At 45.9% G+C, this 25160-nt stretch overlaps 1 protein-coding gene across 5 annotated transcripts in view; it reads left to right on the top strand.

The window, feature by feature from the left end:
* SMG6 (SMG6 nonsense mediated mRNA decay factor) overlaps nucleotides 1–25160 on the top strand; it is a 291344-nt gene that overhangs the window by 251048 nt on the left and 15136 nt on the right. For all 5 annotated transcript variants that reach the window (XM_007520393.3, XM_060204127.1, XM_060204129.1 and 2 more), the window contains 2 exons: nucleotides 8051–8227; nucleotides 13746–13892. In XM_007520393.3, the coding sequence (XP_007520455.1) occupies nucleotides 8051–8227; nucleotides 13746–13892 (324 nt within the window). The remainder of the gene's footprint in view (nucleotides 1–8050; nucleotides 8228–13745; nucleotides 13893–25160) is intronic.

Below are 25160 nucleotides of genomic sequence, written 5' to 3'. Positions count from 1 at the left end.
CAAGGATCCAGCTGTGTCATGTTTAGGGAAGATACAGTTATCAGAAGCAAAGCTACTGCCCACACCCCACGAGAGAGGGACCAGATGCACAATTGTGCCTGCTATTTACTAGCAGAGTTACTTCTGATGTATTAGTAGCATGCGTGCCCTAAAGCCCAGATCCTTAAAGTCTTTCTAGTGTCCTATAAAAAAGTGTCCTAGTCTGTATGCCTATGGTTAGTTTCAGGAGGGGCCGAGTGGTGGCACACCTGGTTGAGCGCACATGTTGCAATGCCCAAGGACCCAGGTTCGAGCCCCTGGTCCCCACCTGCAAGGGGAAAGCTTTGCGAGTGGTAAAGCAGGGTTGCAGGTGTCTTTCTGTCTTTTCCCTCTCTGTCTTCCCCTTCCTCTCAATTTCTGACAGTCTCTATCCAATAAATAAATACAGATAATAAAAAATATTTTTTAAAAAATAGCACACATGTTGGTTAGTTTCAGGAATCCTTTTGGGAAATTTTGGAAGAGGGACAGCTAGAGAAAGGTTGGGTCTTCCCTCTACTAAGTTAGGTCTTGATTGATTGGTTTGGTTTTTAAAGATTTATTTATTTAGAATAGAGAACCAGAGCATCACTCTGGTATATGTGATGCCAGAAACCATACTCAAGACCTCATACTTGGGAGTCCAAAGCTCTAGCCACTGGAGCCACTGTCCAGGAGACAAGTAAAATATTTTAGCAGTTTTTCTCAGCCACAATCTGTGTGCCCACCCCACAGCTTCAATCTTTGCCTTTGAGGTTGACTTCCACATGTCTCAGCAAGGTTTGACAGGCTTCCCTTGCACCTCTCAGCAAAGATGTAAAAAACCAAATCACTTATTAATTATTGGTCCTGTGCACCTTGTTAAATGTTTGACATGGAGTATATCTTTTAAACTTCACAAACACTTGCACAAACAGACTAAGAGATATTAAGTAATTCATCTTAAGGACACACAGCTAGGAAATGGTAGTTAATACTTAAATTCGGGTCTCTACAACTATTGAAGCCCAATCTCAATCAGTCAACCCCTTGTTGGCTTTTTCCCAGAATGGACACATTTCTTCTACTGTGCTTAGCCACCTCACTGCCATTGTATGCTCCACTCCATCCTCTCTTCTCCTGTGCCTCCAGTGTGAACATAATCTCTCTCAGTATCCAAGTACCTGTATACTTGGAATCTTCAGTAAAACTATTAGAGCAGCCCCTTCCCATACCTCTGCACTCCCTGCCAGGTCTTCCCAAATAACCATTAGTCAGTTCCCACTTACCACTCTCCAGGAGACTTAGAACAGCACACACACCCTCCTACATAAACACCCACCCAGGCATGCACACACAGTGGGTATGGGTGGGACAAGCGTGTTTCCATGCTGCCATGAGCAAGCATCTGTACCTTTCTGGCTGATCAGTAATGACCCACACAGTCACATTGCTTCCACCAAGAATCAAACACCTGGCCAGTAAGGTTAGCATTTCATCTTGTGACCCTATGTCCCCTTAACTAGCCTAGGCCAACCCTGAACCTAAGAGAGGATAGATCTAGACACTGGGCTCAAAAGTTACTGAGAGAGAGAGATATGTTTAGTTGTCTTGCTTAGACAACTGTGGTAAGGCAGACAACATAATGGTTATCCAAAAGACTTATTTCTGAGGCAGTAAGGCTCCAGGTTCAGTCCCCAGAACCACCTTAAGCCAGCACACAACAGTGCTCTGGTCTCTCTGTATCGTGTATCTATCTCTACCTCTCCCCATCTCTCTCTGTTAATGTAAAATAAAAAAAGAAAAGAAAAAGATATAGAAGCCAGACCTTCCACCTTCTGCACCCCATAAAGAATTTTGGTCCATACTCCCAGAGAGGGATAAAGAATAGGGAAGCTTCCAGTGGAGGGGAAGGGACATGGAACTCTGATGTTAGGAACTGTGTGGAATTGTACCCCTGTTATCTTACAATCTTGTTAATCATTATTAAATCACCAATACAAAACTATAAATATAAAAATTTCAAAAGAGTAGTCCGGGAGGTGGCGCAGTGGCTAAGGGACTAGACTCTCAAGCATGAGGTCCTGAGTTCAATCCCCGGCAGCACATGTACCAGAGTAATGTCTGGTTTTTTCTCTCTCCTATCATTTCTCATGAATAAATAAATAAAATCTTTTTTAAAAAAAATTAAAAGAAAGAAATGAGGTCCTAGGTGGCTCAGCAGTAAAGCCTTGCATATATATGGAGTGGAGTGAAGCTTAGCATGAATTTCTTACTCTTAAATTGGGCCAGGGAAGTGACTTACCATAGAGGACATGTGTGAGACCCTGAGGTCAGTCTCAGAAGTGGTCCGGCAATGAGGAGCTGGGCCTCCTTGATTTGCCCATCTCCCAAATACTGCCACTAATGGCTGTGATGATTTGTAGTGATAGTTTGTTGCAGTCAGTGTCAGGGAAGAAGTTGGGAGAAGGGGCACAGCAACGTCAGGGAGCTGTAGAATAACAATTTAAAAAAAAAGAGGAAGGGAGTCGGGCAGTAGCACAGTGGGTTAAGCGCACATGGCGCAAAGCGGCGAGGACTGGCTCTTAGATCGAGCCTCTGGCTCCCCACCTGCAGGGGAGTCACTTCACAAGCAGTGAAGCTAGTCTACAGGTGTCTCTGTCTTTCTCTCCCTCTCTCTGTCTTCCCCTCCTCTCTCCATTTCTCTCTGTCCTATCCAACAACAACATCAGTAATAATAACTACAACAATAAAACAAGGGCAACAAAAGGAAATAAATAAATATTAAAAAAAAAAAAGGAAGTGAGATTCCTACTTCAGAGATAGGGAAAGATTGAGTTGCTCCCTTGAACAGTGTGCTCAGGACTTGTCAGGATCCTCACTGGAGCATCCTGTGCTTTTTTCCCCCTTCTGTCCTCCATGTCATCCAGCACCCACACAGGCAATCTTCCTCTACCCCTCACCACCAGCCATGACCTCCAGTTTGCATTAATTCAGGTAGACCTACATTCATCCAACCTACATTCCTGCCACTCTCCACCTACTCTCTAGTGATTGTGCATCTTTGTGGCTGGTTTCCCTCCTGCCTTTGGAGTCTGCTCCCTGCTTGGAATCCCCTCCCCCTAGGAATGTGAATAAACCATTTCCTCTGTCCTCCCAGCAACAGAGGATTCCCTGTGTCTGAACTTTCATTGGCAGACCGCTTCTCAGACTGACCCACCCTTGGCCACTGCCGAATTGTCCTACCCACCCTTCAGTCTCCTATGAGAGCGAGTCGTGAATAGCTAGAGGTTCTCAGTTTGTGAAAACACTCTAGTCCGAGTTGAGTTTCTTGTAGCTAATCCTGTAGACTTGGCACATTAAAGATGATAATTAACCCATTGCTAATTGACCTCAGAAGCCAGCCAAGCAGCCAGTATTTTACCAGCCTTGGTGGTGGATTTGTAGGCTATTTTAAGGTTTTTTAATAATCTCAGCAAGACTTCACTTTCCTTTCTGCATCCTATTTGCTCTAAGAACATTCTGTAAAATTAACAAGCTATAAAGTTTGATTGGAGGTTTCAACAAATGTGAGAATAATTGGCTCCATTTAAAGAAACAAGAAAAACAACCTGTAAACTTGAGTTTGTAGGGGGAAGCCCATGTGATTTTCTTCTTTGGCCAGAGGAGCAGTAGCAAGCAGAACTTTCTAGCACCAGAAAAAAATAGAACTAGACTATAATATAAATTTAAATTCTGATTCCTTCAAACCAATTTTCAGAAAAAATTAATTTTGCAAAATCTAATCAAACCCTGTAATGTTTGTGCCTTCCAAGAGCCCTATTTGGTTAAAACAGGATTCCAAATAAGATAGGGCAGGTCTGTCATCCAGAAGCCCAGCTTCAGCTCTCTGACTCCTGCTGCTCCCCTCCCCACAGCTGCTCTGAGGTGTTAAGTCTCACCACTGGAGTACATCAGTTTGCGGTACCTGGTGTTCAGTTCCTTTTCTCTTCTCACACTCCCCCACCTTCCAGAGAACAGCTTAGATCTCTTTTTCTGTTCCTTCCTGGGCAACTTTGCCCAGGCAAAGCTTGACCCCTATTGAGTGACTGGAGAGTCACCAGTTTTATGAGAACATCATTCTTTGTTCATCCACCGTCCTCCCTAAAATATTCCAGACCTGTAGTCCAGGCTGTTTTTCTTTTCTCTAAACTAGAATTTTCTTCCTACTCAGGACCTAACCTTCTGCTTTTAACTTCAGCCTCTACTTATCCCCATGTATATATTACATTATCTCTCTCTAAGGAACTGAGCCTGAGACACAACAGCCTCTGATATCAGCTTGCCACATCTTACTTTCAGTTTTCCTTTCTGCTTGGTTATTTGCGTGTGGACCTGATCCGGCTGATAGCTGGAGTCCTGAAGCTAGAGGTTTCAGTTCCCACTGATGGGGCAAGCTACCTCAAATGTTCTTCAGGGGAAGGGAAAGGGGTTTTCTTTGACTGCCTTTCTTACAGCTCTTCCATGACCTCAGGTCCCCATTTTCTTTTCAAAGCTGATTATACTGGGTTGTTGGAAAAGTATGATGTATTTTTTTGTGTTTTTCTATGTAAATATATGTCATGACTTTTCCAATAACCCAATATAATTTGTGTGGACTATTTTACTCCTTAACTTTGAAATTCTAGATGATCTCCTATGCAGGGAGCCTCTAGAAGGGCTGTAACTTCACTGAGAAGTTGTTGGGTCCCCAGTTCCTCAATCTAGCCCAGCCTGGCATCAGTCCAGGGCAGGGCCTCTTCTGCCCAGATCTTTCTCCTCTAAAGAATCTAGGGTTTACCTAAGCTGCAATGAAAATACCACTTGCATCTCTGCTTTTCAGGATCCAGAATGAGGGGGTGTAGCAATGGGGGAAGAACATGTGAACTGGGCTGTGGTGGGGATGAGATTATGCCATAACTTCATCTGAACTCCTTCTTCCATGGACCCCTCTCCTGCCAGGAACTGCTTCTCAGCCAACAGTCATTTTGGAGTTGATATTTGTGAATGGTTTAAAGGGCTTCTCCAGTCATGATGTCCCTTATTAGCCATACTTAAAACTTTTTTTTTTTTTTCTCCAACTCAAATGCTGGATACTTTGCCTAGGAGAATATTTCCATCAGTCTCCTATGGAAACTCCAAGATCAAGAGAACTATGGTTCTCACCTGGCTAGAGCTTTAGCAGACACGCCAGTGGACTGAAGACGAGTTTCTCTGTACCCCTGGACAAGTCCTAGACTTTCTGCCTCTCAATTCCCTAAACAGGTAGAATCTTTTTAGTCTTTTTAGCACCAACTCAGACCCCCACTGAATTAAAGCCCCAAGGAAGCCAGATTACTTCTAAACAGGGTGAAAATAGAAACTGGCAGGGCTTTTGTGTGTAAAGGACAGTTTCCATTGATCCTCTAAGGATGTGCCCCAGGCAGGCTCAGGATGTCTGTATCCTTGGGTCCCCCGCTGTGCCCTGGAAATCCCCATCTACAGGAGTCCCACGTCCACAGATGTGGCCTTTCTCCCTCTTGGCCAGGCATCACACCTTCTTCCTGAGTCATTTATCGTGCCATCCTACCCACGCTCTATCCACACAGTTCTATCCACACAGTTCTGCCTATCAGTGCACACACCCATGAATACACTCCTTTTCTGGGCAGATTTCTGCTGTGTATTCAGCAGGAGTGCCAACATACCTCTCACTGTCCAATGATGCCAAGAAACACGGCAAGTTTTTTTTTTGTTTGTTTGTTTGTTTCCTTTCTATTCTTCTCTCACTCCTTAACCCCTATCTCTGCTTCATTCAGTGGCAGTAGCCTCACACCAGAAAGGAAAGTCCTGGACTCATTACATAATTCTCCATAGTTCAAGCAGTAGCTGGGGCATAAGGTCAGAGGTCATAGTGGGGTCAGGTGGCTGACACACACTGTAACGACAAGGTGGTTAAAATTAGACCACAGAGAGGAAACTGGCAGTCTTGTGGAAATGCAGAAGTTTCCTCTGCAAGTGAGAGGCTGGGGATGCAGGGAGGCCACTGTGCGTGCTGCTTGCCAGGCTATTACTCATTTCAACTCTGTTCTTTAATGCCTTTTCGCCCCTGCTTCTGTATTTCTAACCTTCCTCATCACATGTTTCAATGCACGCTATGGAACCCCGAATTACCTGCCCTGGCTCAAGGAAATCCTCCTTCCTTCTGATTCAGGGAGGTTAAGCCCAGGTCTGGGCACCCTGTGCTCATCATGGCTATCTTAAGTCTTTTCGGAGTTGCTTAGTACCTGTTACGTCAACCTCAGGTGTAGATAGTTGAGGTCCAAGACTATAATTTACCAAGATAGCAAGCAGGAACCAACTCCTAAGCTGGTAAAAACAGTTTTGCTGGCATCTGGGAGAGGCGGCAGCGGATGGAGTCATGGAGCACACAGTTGACGGGTGTGTGGTGTGCTTTCCCTGACCAACCACCTGACAGAGTGGTGCTATTCATTCCATCTGCTCCCTGTGGTGCTAAGTCAAGCATCTCTGTGCCTCCTTGTCCTTACTGTCAGTCTTCTGTGTTTCCCACTTGTTTTTAGAGTCCTCTGAAGTATGAAAAGTGTGAGGTGTAATCTTAGTCATTACTGAAGTTAACTGTCCAGATGAAAGAGAGAATGTATATGCCTGTGAAACAATGAGCAAAAAAGACAATCTCTGCTGTTAGTACACATACCTAGAAGTTTCTTTCACATTATGGAATGAAGATGCATCCAAGGATGGAAGTACTCGCTGTGGGCTAGAGACACTAATGATGAAGGGACTGCCACCCTGTGGCATATCTGGCCACTGATATGTGTTCCTCTGTAGAATGGCTTTCACCAGCTTTTGAACTCAAGCAGGGCCTCTCTTGTCTCTTGGTTAATGCGCTGCCTACATAGAGGGTATGGGGACCAGGTGGTGGCCACCTGGTTTGAGCACACATGTTACAATGCACAAGGACCCAGGTTCGATCCCCTGGTCCTCACCTGCAGGAAGAAAGCTTCACAAGTGGTGAAGCAGGGCTGTAGGTGTCCCTCTGTCTCTTTCCCTCTCTGTCACCCCGTCCCCTCTCGATTTCTACCTGTCTCTATCCAATAAACAAATAAAGATAATTTTTAAAAAGAAGAAGAAGGGCATGAGAAGGTACAAGAAAAGCAGATGGGCTTAAAAGTGAGGGCGTGCTTGTGTGGTCTCACAGGAAAAGGACCCAGACAGGGTACTATGGAAACTTCATTCGAGACACAAATTTGACGATTGCTCAAGATATTGAATTTCATTTAGCTAAATCAGCCCCGGCTTCTCTGACAGCACTGGCTTATGTGCTGATGTGGCCACATGGGAGCAGGATGGAGTGAACCACTGGAGGAGCAGAGTTTTGGTGCAACACCCCCCCACCTGCTTTGCCTTTCTCTCTTCTCCTGACAACAATTTCCTGCCTAACCCCTCAGTCTCTTGAGCATGAGAAGCTCTTAGGTGGAGCAGGAACCTGTCAGAGGAAGGCCGAAATGATCTGACTGAAATGAAACAGCCAAGAAAGCTCTCATCATTCATTTTGCACTCAGGCTAAAGTTTTCCTTTTGGGAACCTTGAGAGAGGGGACCTGGGAGAAGAATGGAGAGTGGCAGTGCGGGGCACCAGAAGGATGTTGCCTGTGAGCTCCATGTTTGGCACCCCACTTCTTCCTTCTACCAATTAGATACCACACTCAGGAAAATCTTTTTTTTTTTTTTTTTTTTTTTTTTAGTAGGGGGAGAGGAGCTGCCAGGGTTTTAGTAAAAGGAAAGCAAATCCTCAGAGGGCACTTGTCATTAGTCTTGGGTTTGTCTGCTACCCAGAGATGACCTGAGAAGGTGCGGAATTTCTTCCTTCAAATGTCTGGGTGCTCAGCCTACCGTGGGCCCTCACATTCTTGCTTGCTTACCTCCTTGCCCAGTGCTTTTACTCCTGTCTCACAAACCCCTCAGTCAGCAGTGTCTCTCATCTGCATCTTCCCTTTCAGAAAATGCTGTTTTGTTCTCTCCCTCTACCCCTGTAGGTTATTGCAGCCGACTGCAAAAGGGTCACAGTGCTGAAGTATTTTCTGGAAGCCCTTTGTGGACAAGAAGAGCCTCTGCTGGCATTCAAGGGTGGAAAATATGTGTCAGTGGCACCCGTCCCAGACACCATGGGAAAGGAAATGGGAAGCCAAGAGGGAAAACAACTGGAAGATGAGGTACTATGCGGGAAGAGCCTGATGTGGCAGAGGGAAGCCCCCTACTCCCCCCCTTCTCCCCCCCATGCCTCTGGCCCTTCTCTGTCCATGGCTTCATTGTTATTTATAATCACTCAGCGTGTCAGTGTTAATGTGACCAGCTAACTTCTCAAGACTGCACTCTGCTGGTGCCCCTTCCTGCCAGTCCCACCCCAGTGCCTCCATCTCATTCTGCTACAAGTTCCAGATGCTTCTTTTTAATGTTGTATTGGAGGAGAAGGGAAGAAAAGAAAGAGTTTAATAATGTGCAGCTCTGGAGGCTTAAGAAAGGGAGTGGAGGGGGGCTAGTGTTAGGGTTCAGGCTGAGGATGAAGTTTATAGATGTGTGGAGCTCAGTGCAGTACAGACCTGAACTCCAGCCTCCAGCACACGTACAGGAAGAGCTGACATTGCTGGCCTCGTGTGGAAAATCACCCCCCTCCCCTGGCCTTCCCTCCCTCCTCCCCCCTCCCTCTCTCCTGCACATCCTGATGTGATTAAGGAATTCTCCTCTTGTTTGTTTGCCCTTGGTTGTTCCTGTAGCCCTTGCTTCACTTCAGTGTTGTGTGTGTGTGTGTGTGTGTGTGTGTGTGTGTGTGTGTGTGTGTGTGTGTGTGTCTGTGTGTTCATTCACTCACTGGTGTATGCACACCTATGCTAAACCCCACTAGGAGTTGCCCTTCCATGCATGTATGTCTTTCTAGGGGTGAGCATGGGTCTTTTATACTGGGTTTGTGTGCCAGTTTAAGTTGAGCACTGCTGCCAGCTTCCCTGCTGTCTGTGAGCTCTGAGTAAACGTGAGTGTACGGCAGTGTCGGCATATGTGTGCACTTAACATCACTGCCAGCAGCCCTGCTGTGTGGGGGTGGGTAACTCCGGCTCGGTGTGTAAGCACACAGCTCACTTTTCTCTCAAGATTGACTCTTTCCTTCTCTTTACCCCATAGTGTTAAAGACAAAGGAGACTTAGGTGAGAAAGAGCATAGGACTTAGGGAAGGGACGGAAGCAATTCTAGCCAGAGGCCAGGTCACCCATAGGCCAACACAGTCATTTGGCCCACAGCAGTCTCAAGTGCCTGGTGGAGCAGGGTGGGGTACAGGGATGAAATCAGCAACAGACCAGGGAAGCCAGATGTCAGCTGGAAGCTGTCATTTGTAAGCTGAAACAGTGATAGAGTGGCCACCTTTGGTTCAGTCTTCAGAGCAGCAAAGTCTTGGACAGGCTGCAACAGAATAGTTGGAGAACCTACCCCACCCCGGATGACACAGTGCTTAGCATCCAGGACAGAGGTGGTTCCAGGGATAAAACTAAACCCATGATTCCAGACTCTCCAGATGAAATCTGGGAAAGAATGAGCTGTCAGTCTGGGAGGAGCCAGTAGGGTTGCTAAAGCTATTGGATGACCAGACTTTAGACAGGACAAGGAAGTGCCCCCAAGCCCTGGGCACCATATAGGGAAGCCTGGGTACAGAAGTGCCCCGTGAATTCTGGAACCACACTTGGAGAAGGCAGGCAATGGAAGTAAGCAGGACTAGCTCAAGAGATATCTTGTGGCCATCAGAGCCTGCAGTGCCAAATCCAGTTAGGCGGAAAGGCCTAGAGAGGAGGCACAATGTAAAAGCCAAGGGAAGATACTTGTCTCTTCCCTTTCAAGGAACAGAGTAGATCTCTGGTCTCAGATCTTAGTGGTTCCTCACTCCCTCCTTCTAAGGCTTATTGACCAGACAGAGGTTGTGACCCACACCATGCTGCCCACTTCTTCCTTTTCCCACGAGCCTCCTGGGTTCCTTTATGTTAGTGGCCCCTGGGAAACCCTACCTACCCTGGTCTGTGTAATTTCATAACCCTGCACTTCCCTGTTTGCTGTGAGAGCTGAGCGAACCTCAGACAGCCTCACTGACCCAGTTTTGACCTTAGTCAAGCTCACTTCAAGCCCCTTGATAGCTCTGGTATCCGAGATCTGAGCAGACAGAGGCAGTGTTCTCCATGTGCCAGTCAGGCATCCTACCTCACTCAGTCTGGTCCGTCTTGCACTCTTTGCCCCAATAAGGAAGTAAGCATGTATTAAGTCTCCCCCCTTCCCGTGTGCTGGACTTCTCTGAAAGTGAACCCTGTGATACTATAACTTGCAGGTTGTCAAACATCTGGTGACCATACACCAAAGGCCCTTTAGGCCTTTTGGAACTAAAAGGCAGCTCTGGTCCCATCCTGAGCCATCATCTCTCCCCAGTGGTTGAGCTACTTAAGATAATTAGGAGAGGGATGGAGAGATATTTTTTCAGATATCAGTCTCTATAAATATTGGGCTGAAGAGGTCATTTATCTGGTACAGTGCACACTTTGCCATGTCTGAGCATCTGGGTTCAAGCCCCAGTGCTACATGGGAGCACCATGGACAGCACCAAGGAGGGAACTCTCTGGATGGTGGAGAGGTAACAGGTTTTGTAATGTGTGTTTCTCTCCCTTTCCCTCTCCCTCTCCCTCTCCCTCTCCCTCTCCCTCTCCCTCTCCCTCTCCCTCTCCCTCTCCCTCTCCCTCTCCCTCTCTCTCCTCTCTTCCCTTCCTCTTTCTCCCTAAAATAAAGAATAAAGCCCAGGGAGGCCACTCAGTGGTAGCATCCTGCATACTGAGGTCCTGGGAATTTTTGTTTGTTTGTTTTGATTTTGTCTTTTTGCCTCCGGGATAATCACTGGGGCTCAGTGCCAGCACTACAAATCCACTGCTCCTGGGAGTCAGGCAGTAGCACAGCAGGTTATGCGCACGTGGTTCAAAGCGCAAGGACCGATATAAGGATCCTGGTTCGAGCCCCAGGCTCCCCACCTACAGGCTCCGCACTTCACAGGCGGTGAAGCGGGTCTGCAGGTATCTATCTTTCTCTCCCCCTCTCTGTCTTCCCCTCCTCTCTCCATTTCTCTCTGTCCTATCTAACGACGACGACATCAATAACAACAACAATAATAACTACAACAACAATAAAAAGACAACAACGGCAACAAGAGGGAAAATAAGTAATAAAATAAAATAAAATGTCACAAATCTATTGCTCCTGGAGCCCCCCTCCCCATGACAGGACAGAGAGAAAAAGAGAGAGGAGGACAAGATAGGGGGAGAGAAAGATAACCACCAGCAGACCTGCTTCACTGCTGTGAATCAATCTCCCTGAAGGTGGGAAGGCAGGGGATCAAACCAGGATCCTTGCATGGGTCCTTGAGCTTCGTATTATGTGCACTTATTCCACTGTGCTACTGCCCGGCACCCAGTCCTAGGTTCTTTCTCCAGTGCTGGAGAGAAAAATAGCATCCAGTTTCTTAGGCATACTACCAAAACACACGTCTTCCACACCTAGAGATTGCTCCCAAGCATCAGTTACCCATCCATACACTTAATCAACTATTTTCAGCTGATGATGGGAACATCATCTGAAAATGGACAGAGGAGTGGGGCAGAGAGATAACTTCAATGAGTTAGAATTCTGGGTTTGTACAGAAGTCACAGGTTCAGTCCTCAGCACCACCATAAGCTGGAACTGAGCAGTGCTCTTATATTTCTTCTCACTTTCTCTCATGAAAAGAAACAAATATTTTTATTATCATTATTATTATTACAATTATATAATTTTATTTATTTATTTTTACCAGAGCTACTCAGCTCTGGCTTATGGTGGTGCAGAGTTTGTACCCGGGACTTTGGAACCTTAGGCATGAGAGTCTCTTTGCATAATTATTATGCTAGCTACCCCTGCCTGAAAATAAATCTTAAAAAAAAAAAAAAGAGCAGAGGAGAGAGCAGTCTGTACTGACCGGGCCCTGGGTGAGCCTGTGGGTGGTCACTAAAGAGGACTAGGTCTTTGCTGCTTGCCAGTTAGCTTTGATAAGAACACACACTTTAGAGTCAGATATTTGAGGCATCCCTGCTCTGCCACTTACTAGTTTTGTTAAACTTACACAAAATTTTAAAATATTTTATTTATTTAGTGAGAGATACAGGAAGAGTGAGAGAGAGACGGAGACCAGCACACTGCTTGGCTCTGGTTTGTGGTGGTACTGGGATTAAATCCAGGACTTTGGCGCCTTAGGCATGAGAGGCTGTTTGTTTGTTTGTTTTGCATAGCCACTGTGCTGTCTCCAAAGCCTGAGCAAATTGTTTAATTCTCTAAATCTCAGTTCATTCATTTAGTATTAACGGTAATAGCACTGAAGGGGGTAGGGGTAGGGGGCACACCGAGTTAAGTGCACATAGTACCAAGCAAAGGAACCTAGCAAGGATCCCAGTTCAAGCCCCTATCTCCCCACCTGCAGGGGGTTCACTTCACAAGTGGTAGAAAAAGGTCTGCAGGTGTCTTTCTCCCTCTCTACCTTCCCCACCCCTCCCAGTTTCTCTCTGTCCTAGCACTGAGTCCCAGCAATAAGCCTGGAGGCAAAAATAAATAAATAAACAAATATAATAATGATAATAACAATAAAACCTATTTCCCAGACTGTTGTATTAAATGTGCTATGTGAATATGTGGAAAGCAATCTGGCATCTGGCCATTAAATAATAAGTACTCGCTAAATGGTAGCTGTTACTTTCATAGTCACTGTTGTGATCATTTGGTTAGAAAGATTAATAGAAATAATCTACTAAATCACCACCCCCCGCCCCATTACCCATGCTAAACTTGTCCCTCCAAGGAGAAACTCTTGGGCAGCTGCATGTTCTCTACTGACCAAGGCCAAGAGTGAGCGGGTGAGGAATGGAGCCTGGGACCACCCGGGGAGTGGTGGTGTCTGAGAGTGGAGGGAGGCTGCAAGCAGGGAGGTGCCATCCCTGGGGAATGCTCCACCAGCTTGGCAGGCGACTCCATAAACTAGCCAACCATCTCCTGGCCTGCCCTCACACTAGGAGGGTTACTGAGCTAGGTCATGTCATGTGAATTCCTCTAACGGGGCCCAGCAGCCCTCATACCGCCAGGCTGTGGTCTTAAAAAGAAACCAGGGCAAGGTCTGCTGAGCTTCAGCATCTGCTCCCTGACGCCGTCTGGGGCAAAGGAACTTCCATGCCTAACCCCCAGCTGTTGGCCAGAGTTGATTCCTATCAGATCATTAGCATGAATTAGATTTAAATTGGGTGGTTTAACTTTCTCTGTTGTTTTCCCCTTTGGTGATTTCAAAATGAAACTAGGCCCAAAGTTTGACTTTCTGAGTGTGTGCAGAATGGAATAAAGAGCTGTGTGTGAGAGCGTGGCAGCAGATTTGTGTGAATGTGAGTGACTTGGGCTGCATCTGTGACTCCGTATAAAAGAGCTATTGCACAAAAGGAGCAAGTGGGGTTGAAGGTGTGTGGCAGCTTCTTGCTGCCCCCTCTCTTCCTGAGTCAAAGGAAGCCTATGTTTGGGGGCTTTTGTAATGAATGGTTGAAATAAGCATGAAGTGGGGTGCTGGAAAGACAGAGGGTGGGTCTGGCAAGTACCATGGACTCACAGTGCTCTCTTTCCCCTGGACTGCCCCGCCACCCAAAGGAGGAGGATGTAGTGATTGAAGACTTTGAGGAAGACTCAGAGGCTGAAGGCAGCGTGGCTGAGGATGACATCAGGGAACTTCGGGCCAAGAAGCTGGCTCTGGCCAGGAAGATAGCTGAGCAGCAGCGTCGCCAAGAAAAGATCCAGGTGGGCCTCGTCTGGGCAGGGTGGTTCCAAACCATCAGGGTGGTAGCTGTATGGAACACAAGGAGGATGTGAACAGCATCCTCTCAGAAGAGCCTTGCAGTGTCCTAATTCCACCCCCATTTTCTTTTCATCGCTAAATGCTAATAACATATTTGTTACCTGAACTCTCCCTCCTCCAAGGCCAAGGCAGATTCTCAAAGAATCTGATGAAAGTGATGATCTGTGAATATGTACCACACTTCCACCATGTTTCACACAATTTTAGGAGTTTCTAAGCTCACCTGGATCGTCTCAAGATACTCCTGGAGAAGCCATGGATTCTCCATTAAGAACCACCTTTTCCTAGGGGAAAGGATGTCTTGACCACAGTTTATCAGGATGCCTTGCCTGATATGGCTGAGTCTCTCTTAACAGAACACTCTAAACCCTCCCAGAGAGAAGCTCTATAGTCTCCACACAGGGATTCTCCTGGCATCAGCCCAATTGAGAACCCAGACCTTCACATCAGCAAGTTTTTCTGGTTGGTGCTCCTTAATCTGTCCTCTTGCACGATAAGCTCACTTCCTCTTATCTCAGGGCAGACGAGGGAAGAGCCAGTCATGTTCTCTGCCCTGCTCCCCCGCCCCCCCAGACTAACTGGATCCATGGGGAAGCATCAGGTCTCTTTAGAGATGTCAGTTTCAAGAACCCTCTTGCCACTTGCCCCTCTTTTTTGACTTTATAGCTTAGTACAGCTGGTTTAGGCAGACCTGGTCAGTCTGACTTCTACCACTTACTGGTTTTTTACTTTGGGTAAACAGTTTTAACTTCTTGGAGCCTATTTCCTTGTCTGGAAAATGAAAATAATAACAGTGCCAAACTCATAGAATTGCTGTGAGGCCTTCAGAAAACAATGCATTTAAAGTGTTCAGCACAATGTACGCACACATATGCTTCCTAAAGGGTCCTGTTGGGTGATACTAGTCTAATCACCATCACAGAGCCCTGCCCAGGGTAGGGGAGTGACTGCCAGCTGGAATTCATAGTTCTTTGTTTTGTTTTGTTTTTTTTAAGAATTTATTTGTTTATTCATGAGAAAGAGAAAGAACCAGACATCACTCTGGTACATGTGATCCCGGAGATTGAACTTGGGATCTCATTGTTGAGAATCCAGTGCTTTATCCACTGCACCACCTTCTGGACCATTCCATTGTTCTTTAGACATATTCACATCTTCCTGTCAGTTAGTATGAAGTGTGTATTGTGTCTAACGTCATTTACCTCCTCAGCCCCTCCACAGTCTGTATAAGCCTCTGTTGTGACTCTCAAAGCAACTTCATCCATAGGTGTTTTTTTGTTTTATTTTGGTTTGCTTTTGGTTTCTACCAGAGCACTGCTCAGCTCTGACTTATGATGGTACAGAGGATTGAACCTGGGACCTCAGAGCCTCAGGCATGAGAGTCTTTTTGCATGACCATTATGCTATGGCTTTTATTCTTCCTGCTTTATGGCTCATTTCTTCCTCATTTTTAATCTTCTCAAAACTTTTTTTTTTTTTTTGCCTCCAGGTGGGGAACTGGGATCTTTGCACCAGTCCCTGAGTATTGCACTATGTGCACTTAACCCAGTGTGCTACTGCCCGGCCCCTTTCTCAGAACTTCTTATCCAGACTCACTCCCTCCATCCACTCTTAACTCAGCAGTTACAGAAACTATTGTGTCAAAAGTTACCAAATACACTGCTTTTATCAAGTCTTTGTCTCATATACCTGACTACTCTCTATTTTTAGACCCCAAAGCCACCTTCCTCCAGCCTCATTTTAACACAGGCAAGCCCTTATTCACTAGTGATTATACCACTGTCCTAGGCTTTCTCAGTCCCATTTTAAAAAAATCTCTTCCTTCCTTTCTCTTTTTCAGTCTTAGTACTTGAAGTTGGCACTGAACAAGTATTTGTTTAGCGACTAATGACAGTAGCAACTAGAGCATCATCTTAAATTCCTCACTAGCCTTTTTATTTTCTTTTTAAACTCCTGTCATATTTCTTATCAATTCTTATTTACTCACTTCTCTCCTCTACCCACCCCCCATTCCCTATTGCCACAGTTGCTATTCTAGTTCAGGTGGTACTGACTTGAGTTGTAGCAGTCAAGGTTCCTAACTTGTAGGAAATGCCGTGACTCTTGTGGTCTGTGGGTAGCACCTCCTATAGCTGTAGACTACATCATCTGCACACCACGCTCCTTTCTCCCTCACGGCCACCAAGGTATCTTACATATTTGCATTCTCTTCCCAATAGAGCCACTATCCTGTTCAGAACCACCAGTGTCTTTATTCAACTAATAAAATTAAGTCTAGTTCTTTATTATGATGTGTAAGGCATTCTGTATTTCCAGCCTCTTCTATCCCTTTTGAGGGGTATAGCTTTGAGCTACATGACATTAGGCAAATTGTGTCTTTTTTCCCTCTTTTTGCTTTTTAAATAATTTGTTATTGGATAGAGACAGAGAGAAACTGAGAGAGGAAGAGATAGAGAGGGAAAGAGACAGAGGGACTTGCAGCCCCACTGTACCACTTATGAAGCTTTTCCCCTGCAGGTGGGGCACAGGGACTTGAATCTGGGTCCCTTGTACACTGTAATGCATATGCTTAACCAGGCACACCATCACCTGGCCCCTCATTGTGCCATTTCTGTGAGTCTGTTTCTTCATCTATAAAATGTAAGGGGTAGCAGCACTTGAGAAAGAATATGTGTAGGGGCTGGGGAGGTGGCTTAGTGGAGGAATGCCTGCCTTGCACCATGGGCCCCTCAAGTTGACCCACAGCATTAGACGAGAGCAACAGAGACAAAGCAAGTAAAACTTCACAGATAGCATCAGTAAAGGCATTATCCCTTTAATGTTTTTACCAGTATACACAAGTCTAATTGCAAATAATGTTTGTTTTTTTATTATCTTTATTTATTGGATAGAGACAGCTAGAAATCAAGAAATAAGGGGGAGATAGTGAGGAAGAGAGACACCTGCAGGTCTGCTTCACCACTCACAAAGTTTTCCCCCTGCAGGTGGGGACTGGGGGCTTGAACTTGGGTCCTTGTACATTGTAACATATGTGCTCAACTAAGTGTGCCACCACCCGATCCCCCGCAAATATGTTTTTATCATTCATTCAAATGCTGTATAACAGATTACTTACTTAAGAGTATAAATACAGGGGCCAGAAGATAGCTCACCTTATTGTGTCCCTTATCATGCACAAGCCCAAACTTTGAGGCCCAGCACCACATGGGATCACCACAGCATAGGAGGAGGCTCCATGAGTGGTAATGTCTCTCACCCTCACTTTTTTCCTCTCTATCTAAAAATAAAAAATGAAAAGTCAGGGAGTCAGGTGGTAGCGCAGCAGGTTAAGCATATGTGGTGCAAAGCACAAGGACCGGCATAAGGATCCCGGCTCCCCACCTGCAGGGAAGTCGCTTCACAGGTGGTGAAGCAGGTCTGCAAGTGTCATCTTTCTCTCCCCCTCTCTGTCTTCCCCTCCTCTCTCCATTTCTCTCTGTTCTATCCAACAGCAATGCCATCAATAATTACAACAATAAAACAACAAAGGCGGGAGTTGGGCTGTAGCGCAGCGGGTTAAGCGCAGGTGGCGCAAAGCACAAGGACCGGCATAAGGATCCCGGTTCAAACCCCGGCTCCCCACCTGCAGGGGAGTCGCTTCACAGGCGGTGAAGCAGGTCTGCAGGTGTCTATCTTTCTCTCCTCCTCTCTGTCTTCCCCTCCTCTCTCCATTTCTCTCTGTCCTATCCAACAATGACAACAACAATAATAACTACAACAATAAAACAAGGGCAACAAAAGGGAATAAATAAATAAAATAAATATTAAAAAAAAAGAAAATATAACATTTAAAAAAAAAACAACAAAGGCAACAAAAGGGAATAAATAAATATCTTTTAAAAATTCTTTAAAAAGAAAAAAGTCAGCCCAAAAATGATGGGATCAAGCACATGTGAAGTCCCAGTAATGTGAAAATAAAGGAATATAAATACACACAAACACATAATTTTACAAAAAAACCTAAGCAATACTTAACAATTTTTGACCAATGAAGTAAATAATGAGTATCAAGATGAAAACTTTGTTTATGCTATTCCCTCAGAGTTCTCCTTTTCTACTTCACATTTCCTGTTACCTACTGAGATTTTATTCCTTCTTTAGTCCCTGGATGAAACTCCATCTCCCCCAATGAAGTCTTCCCTGACTACCCCCAGTAGAAATTCATCTTTCTCTGCTCAGTGTCCTCCTGGCACTGATTTATACTTCATTTGTGAAACTTATATAATGTCTTGCATTACAGTTATTTCTGGACTTGTTACCCCTACTGTACTGTGAACTCCTGGGAATCAAATACCACATATTCAGTGCAGATTAGTAAGTAGTAGTCAGAGGACATAGGAGTAGAGCATAAAAGTTCTGTCCTAGAGTATACATAGAGCTGAGAAGCCAGTGATTAGGACTTTGAGAGCATCGTTAAGAAAGGGTGGCACTCGCGCCGTAGAAACGTGCCATGGAGACATGCATGGCCTTGCCTAGAGTTGCGCTGAGCTCTACCTCTCTAATGGTGACCAGTACCTTGCAACTAGGAGGTCTTACATGAGATTTGGCTTCCAGTGTCCATAGCTGCTACTGCCTGGGAAGCCCGTTCTCCCTGTCAGCTCCATCAGAGGAGGTTGCTCAGGCCCAGGCACCTAGGGCCTGCTGTGAGCCAGTCAGGCGTTGGGTTGCTGTGGGCCCTTTAAGAACAGGCCCCACATGCACAACTGCTGGTGGCCCTGCCTCCTGTCAGCCTTCTTCCTTCAGCCTCACAGCCACAGGAGGATTTCTCAGCAGAGGAAAAATTTCCCCCTTTCCTTCACCCCCCCCCCCCCCGCTTTAATGCCCGGGGCCCTTCACTTCCATAATTCTTCATTTTCCAGCCTTGAACGTAAGCCAGACACATCTGTCTGGCCATATGCGTGAACCCTGGAGTCTGTGCCGAGGTGGCTGTAAAACAGGGCCGGTGAAGGCCCTTCTGGGAGAGCACACACATGTGTGTGCCCTCAGGCCATTGGCTCCCTGCCCAGAACCACGGGGCTGCAGTGCTCCAAACCCATGTTAACCTTTTCTTATTTTTCTTCTTTTTGTTTAATTTAAGGGGGGGAAATCCTAAGGAAAAAGTATAAATTGTCCTGGGAATGAGGGAGAGGCTCCTAGCTAGAGAGGCCATTATTGTTGGCAGGTACCTGGGTCACACTAATACAATAAGGAAGAGAGGAGCATCGAGTGAATTAAGATCGGAGAGATGGGTTGTAAATTACACTGCTCTGAACTCCATCAGTCTCCAGGGGTGTTAACCGAGAGGTGTAAGGCAAGTCCCCAGCTCCCCGTGCCTTTTACAGATGCAGCAAAACAGGAACCACACATGTTTGGGGAAGGGGATATGAAGATGGGGTTGAAAAAAATCCTCCTGGCCCCCATGATGACTATAAAGTCCAACAGATCTGGAACTGTACCCACATCCCTACTTTCCTTCATCCACCTAGACCCCTGGGCCTAAACTCATCTGTGGAGATGGGGGAGGCCTGGCCTCCCTCTGCAGCCTGTCCCTCCCTGCTTCCGGCATTGCACAGAGGCTGGTGAGTGGGGCCGAGGAGAGGTCAAAAAAGGGGTGTAGACAGCCCTCGGGGCTTGTGCAGCTGGAGCTGCGGAGCTCAAGCAGGCCCCTGGATATTGGGGGCCAAGTCCGCCCACCCAGGACTTTGAGACCATGCTCTTCTACTCAGCCCAGTTTATGCCTACTCCCAGAGACAGCTCTTCAGATTGGGTTGGTTCTACTCACTGTACTGCTTTTTGCCTGATTTCTTTTCATTCCCACTGCCATTCTTGGGAGGTGTCCAGAGACAAGCAGGGTGCATGGTTTGTCTGGGAAATTGGTCAGACGTGTTTCGTTTCTAACCAGGCCCCCAGAGCAAAGCAGTCACTGAAAATCCTCCTCCAGGCATGAGGCGTGGCCTCTTGGCACCTCATACTGGCCCTGTGAGCCCCCCCTCCCCTTCCACCACCATGAGAAGCTTTGCTGTGATTTGTGCTGCTGTCGGGTGGAGTCAAGTTTCCTGAGCAGTTGCAAACATCCCACCTGAAACATAACAGGCTCTTCCTCTGGCCACAGCTATTGTTTCTCTCAGCATTATGGCCACAGTCTGGCTCTGTAGCCAGCAATGACATGTGTTCTGAAAATAGCTGCGCTCCTGTCCCCTTCCCGCCCACCCACCCTCCTGAAGATGCAGTCACTCCTTTGTGGGAGCCCCAGGAGTTTCACTCTAAATATAGCTACAGTCCATTCACACTGCCACCCAGCTGGGGCGTGGGGGTGCTGCCGCAAAACAATGGGGTATGCAGAGAGCCCCCCACACCTGTATGGAAGCTAGCGGAAGGCAGACACTCAGCCCTGGCTCCTAGTTGTCGGAGACAGGGTGGGAGCCAGCATACTACCAGTCCAGGGGCACGTTCACGCCAGGGCAGGAAAGTACATCAGACTGTAGAGCGGGGCAACTGCTCTCCTGTTCTAGTATATTCCATAGCCTGTCCAGCTTCTCTGTGGACTCTGGTGCTTGACCTCTGGTAGGTTCGAGCACTCTCACCTCCCTGGCTCCTGCAGTCTCCACAGGGCTCTGTTCTTCTACAGAATGGTTAGGCTATAGCCGAAATGGAGCACCCTTAGACTACTGCTTGGAGCAAGCTCAGAGCAAGCTGAGGTGTTTTGCTTAGCCCTTCAATTCCTTCTCCTTCAGGAATGGACACACTTCTTTGGGCATTCTCAGAACAAGAGTTAGCAGATAAAATTTAATTAGATGACTTTTTTAAAAGCTGTACTGGGGAATGCATGTGCAGTCCACTGCTGAGTCACCCTAGTCCACTTTTTCTGTTATGTTTTTTATGAGCAAGAGGATACACACAAAAAGCACCACTCTACTGTCTGTGGACTTTGATCTGCCTCTGCCCTTGGTACTCCCATATGGTGCCAGGGGATAAACCCAGAACCTAATGCATAAAATGCATGTACTCTACCCACTGAGGCATCTCAGTCTTAAATGATCTTCAACTCCAAGATTATGTGATTTAGCTCACAGAGCTCCTGTGATGAATCATACTGTATAGTAGACATACTAGAAGAAATTACAAGAAAAAAGGGAGTCGGACAGTAGCGTAGCGGGTTAAGCGCACATGGCGTGAAACGCCAAGGACCGGCAGAAGGATCCTGGTTTGAGCCCCTGGCTCCCCACCTGCAGGGGGGTCACTTCACATGTGGTGAAGCAAGTCTGCAAGTGTCTGTCTTTCCCCCTCCCTGTCTTCCCCTACTCTCTCCATTTCTCTCTGTTCTAACTGATGATATCAATAACAATAACTACAACAACAATAAAAAGAAAAAAGGGGCAACAAAAGGGAAAATTAAAAAAAAATTTTTTAATGAAATTACAAGAAAAATTCTCTTTTGAGTTCCTTACAGGCTAGTTTGAAAGAAAATCAGGTCAGTCTTTTTTTTTTTAATTTTTTTATTATCTTTATTTATTTATTGGATAGAGACGGTCAGAAATGGAGAGAGAAGGGGAGATAAAGAGGAAGAGAGACAGAGAGACACATACAACACTGCTTCACAACTTGCAAAACTTTCCCCCTGCAGGTGGGGACAGGGGGCTTGAACTCAGGTCCTTGTGCATTGTAAGATGTGCACTCAACCAGGTGCACCACCACCCGGCCCCCGAAAATAAGGTCAGTCTTCATAAAACAATAACAAGTATTAAATAGAGCTGGGGAAACAGCATAATGGTGATTGAAAAGAATTTCATACTTGAGACTCTGAGTTCCCAGGTTCAAACCCCAACAGCACCATAAACCAGAGCTAAGAAGTGTCTGGACTTTCAATCTCTCATTAAAATAAGAAAATATACTTTAAAAGAAATATTAAGGTGGAGGGGGGTCAGGCGGTAGCACAGCGGGTTGAGCGCACATGGTGCAAAGCACAAGGACTGGCGTAAGGATCCTGGTTTAAGCCCCTAGCTCCGCCCCCTGCAAGGGGGTCGCCTCACAAGCGGTGAAGTAAGTCTGCAGATGTATTTCTCTTACCCCTCTCTGTCTCCCCATCTCTTTAAATTTCTCTTTGTGCTATCCAACAATAACAACAACAACAGTGGTAACAGCAATATCAGTGGCGACAACAAGGGCAACAAAAATGGGAAAAAATGGCCTCCAGATGCAGTGGATTCATGGTGCAGGCACCGAGCCCCATCGATAACCCTGGAGGGGAAAAAAAAGGAAAAAAGAGAAAGAAAAATACTAAGTAAGACACTATGTATAGATATGTATTATGTGTAATAATAATACAGTGTACATATGATTATGTACATGTAACAAGATCAAAAAGCAAGTATATGTTAAACTCTGTGTACTAAGTTCTTTTAAATTTTTTTTACTATCTTTATTTGTTTATTAGATAGAGACAGGCAGAAATTGAGAGGAGATAGAGAGGGAAACAGAGATACCTGCAGACCTGCTTCACCACTTGCAAAGCTTTTCCCCTGCAGGTGGGGACCAGGGACGCGAACCTGGGTCCTTATACACTATAACGTGTGCTCAACTAGATGCGCCACCACCCAGCTCCCTATGTACTAACCTTCAACATCCTGAAAGGGATCTTAAGCCAAAACTTTACCTATGAGCAACTTACACCAAAGATACTACCCATACTGGTCCATAGATGTTGACAGCTCTTCCTGACTTCTAGAGCAAATGCAGTATCTGTTCTGTTTGATTTCTGCTTCTCAGAAAGGAACTATTTGCCTTCACGATTGGTGTTAATTTCACCAACTATTCTTCTTATTATTATTATTTTGAGAGGGAGACAGTAAAGATACCATAGTACCACTCTATCATCCATGGAGTTTTTCAGCACATCTCTGATGCCCCCATGTGGTGTCAGTGTTTGAACCCAGGGCCTTGTACATGGCAAGCATACGGTCTTACCAGCTGAGCTATCTCCCAGCCCCTATTTTTTTTTTTTTCAATTCATGTTTATAAGCAAGAGAAGGATCAGAGCATTACTCAGCTTCAGCTTACAGCGGTCTGGAGGATTGAGCCTGGCATATCAGGGCCTCAGGCATGTAAATTTTGTCCTCTTAACATGTTGACCCGTCTCCTATGACCCATTGCTCTTTTCTTTTTGGCCACCAGAGTTATCACTGGGCCTTCGTGCCCATAAAATTCCTATGCTATTGGTGAACTCTTTATTTTTAAAATATTTATTTATTTATTCCCTTTTGTTGCCCTTATTGTTTTATTATTGTAGTTATTGTTGTTGTTGTTGGCTAGGACAGAGAGAAATGGAGAGAGGAGGGGAAGACAGAAAGGGGGAGAGAAAGACACCTGCAGACCTGCTTCACCGATTGTGAAGCGACACCATTGCAGGTGGGGAGCCGGGGGTTTGAACCGGGATCCTTACGCCAGTCCTGGCGCTTTGTGCCACGTGCGCTTAACCCGCTGCGCTACCGCCCGACTCCCTGGTGAACTCTTTATTTTTAGAGACTGAGAGAGAGAGAGGAGAGAGACACCACAGCATTGCTCCACCACTTGTAGCTTCCCTTTTCCATAGTGTTCCCATGTGGTAATGGACTCGAACCCAGGATCTCATGCCTGGTATAGTGTGCCCTCTACTGAGTGAGCCATCTCTCAGCCCCCAGATTTTCTCTTCTCTTTTTCTCCTATCTCTCTCTCTGTCTCTCTCCCTCTCCCTCCCTCTCTCTCTCTCTTTTTAATGTGGTATCAGTGGGCTAGGAAAGCAATATAATGGTTATGCAAATGACTTTTATGCCTGAGGCTCTGAGGTCTCAGGTTCAATTTGCAACACTACCATAAGCCTGAGCTGATTAGTGCTCTGATAATAAATAAATAGTAATAAAATAAATATTTTAAAAAATAAAATAAATGTGGGAGTCGGGCGGTAGTGCAGCGGGTTAAGCACACATGGCACAAAGCGTAAGGACCTATGTAAGGATCCTGGTTCGAGCCCTCGGCTCCCCACCTGCAGGGAGTTGCTTCACAAGCGGTGAAGCAGGTCTGCAGGTGTCTGTATTTCTCTCCCCCTCTCTGTCTTCCCCTCCTTTCTCCATTTCTCTCTGTCCTATCCAACAATGACGACATCAATAACTACAACAATTAAAAAAAAAAACAAGGGCAAAAAATTAAGGGATAAATAAATTTTAAAAAATTCAAAAATAAATAAAATAAATGTGGTATTAGGGAATGAACAGAGGGCCTCATACATGTGTAATACCACTGAATGACCTCCCTGCCCTAGTATTACTATTTTTTATACTTAGAATAAAGAGGGAGAGAGAGACCAAAGCACAACCCCACAATCTCTGGGTGCTATTCATGGTGCTGTCATGTGTTGTGGATCAAACCCAAGCCCTCATGATATAGAGGTCTGGGCAGTACCTACAGAGAAATCTCCTGGACCTTCAGGGGAGTTGCTTCACAAGCGGTGAAGCAGGTCTACAGGTGTCTGTCTTTCTCTCCCCCTCTCTGTCTTCCCCTCCTCTCTCCATTTCTCTCTGTCCTATCCAACAGCAATGACATCAGTAACAACAGCAATAATAACTACAACAATTTTAAAAAAGTGCAACAAAAAAGGAATAAATAAATATTAAAAAAAAAAAACAACCCACAAACATTACAGTCTGCCGCAAGAACCTGGGTTCAAGCCCCTGGTATCCTCCTGCAGGGGGAAAGTTTCATGAGTGGTAAAGCAAGGCTGTAGATGTTTCTCTGCCTCTCTCCTTCTCTATCTTCCCCTTCCCTCTCAATTTCTCTGTGTCGCCAATAATAAATAAGTAATTTAAAAAATAACACGGGGAGTTGGGTGATAGCACAGGGGTTAAAGGCATTTGGCTCAAAGCATAAGAACCAGCATAAGGATCCCAGCTCCCCACCTGCAGGGGAGTCGCTTCACAGGCAGTGCAGCAGGTCTGCAGGTGTCTTTCTCTCCCCCTCTCTGTCTTCCCCTCCTCTCTCCTTTTCTCTCTGTCCTATTGATGTCTAACAACAACGACATCAGTAACAACAACAGTAATAACTACAACAACAACAACAAAAGAAATCTGACCATCAGTTTTCATTTTTGAACAATAGATGCTGGTCTGGATGATAGCTCAGTTGGCTCAGTACATGCCTTGCCATACATGCAGCCTGAGTTC

Source organism: Erinaceus europaeus, chromosome 12 (assembly GCF_950295315.1).
Source record: "Erinaceus europaeus chromosome 12, mEriEur2.1, whole genome shotgun sequence".
NCBI lineage: Eukaryota > Metazoa > Chordata > Mammalia > Eulipotyphla > Erinaceidae > Erinaceus > Erinaceus europaeus.
Note: the sequence above shows the minus strand (reverse complement) of the source record. Positions and strands in the feature narration are given on the sequence as shown.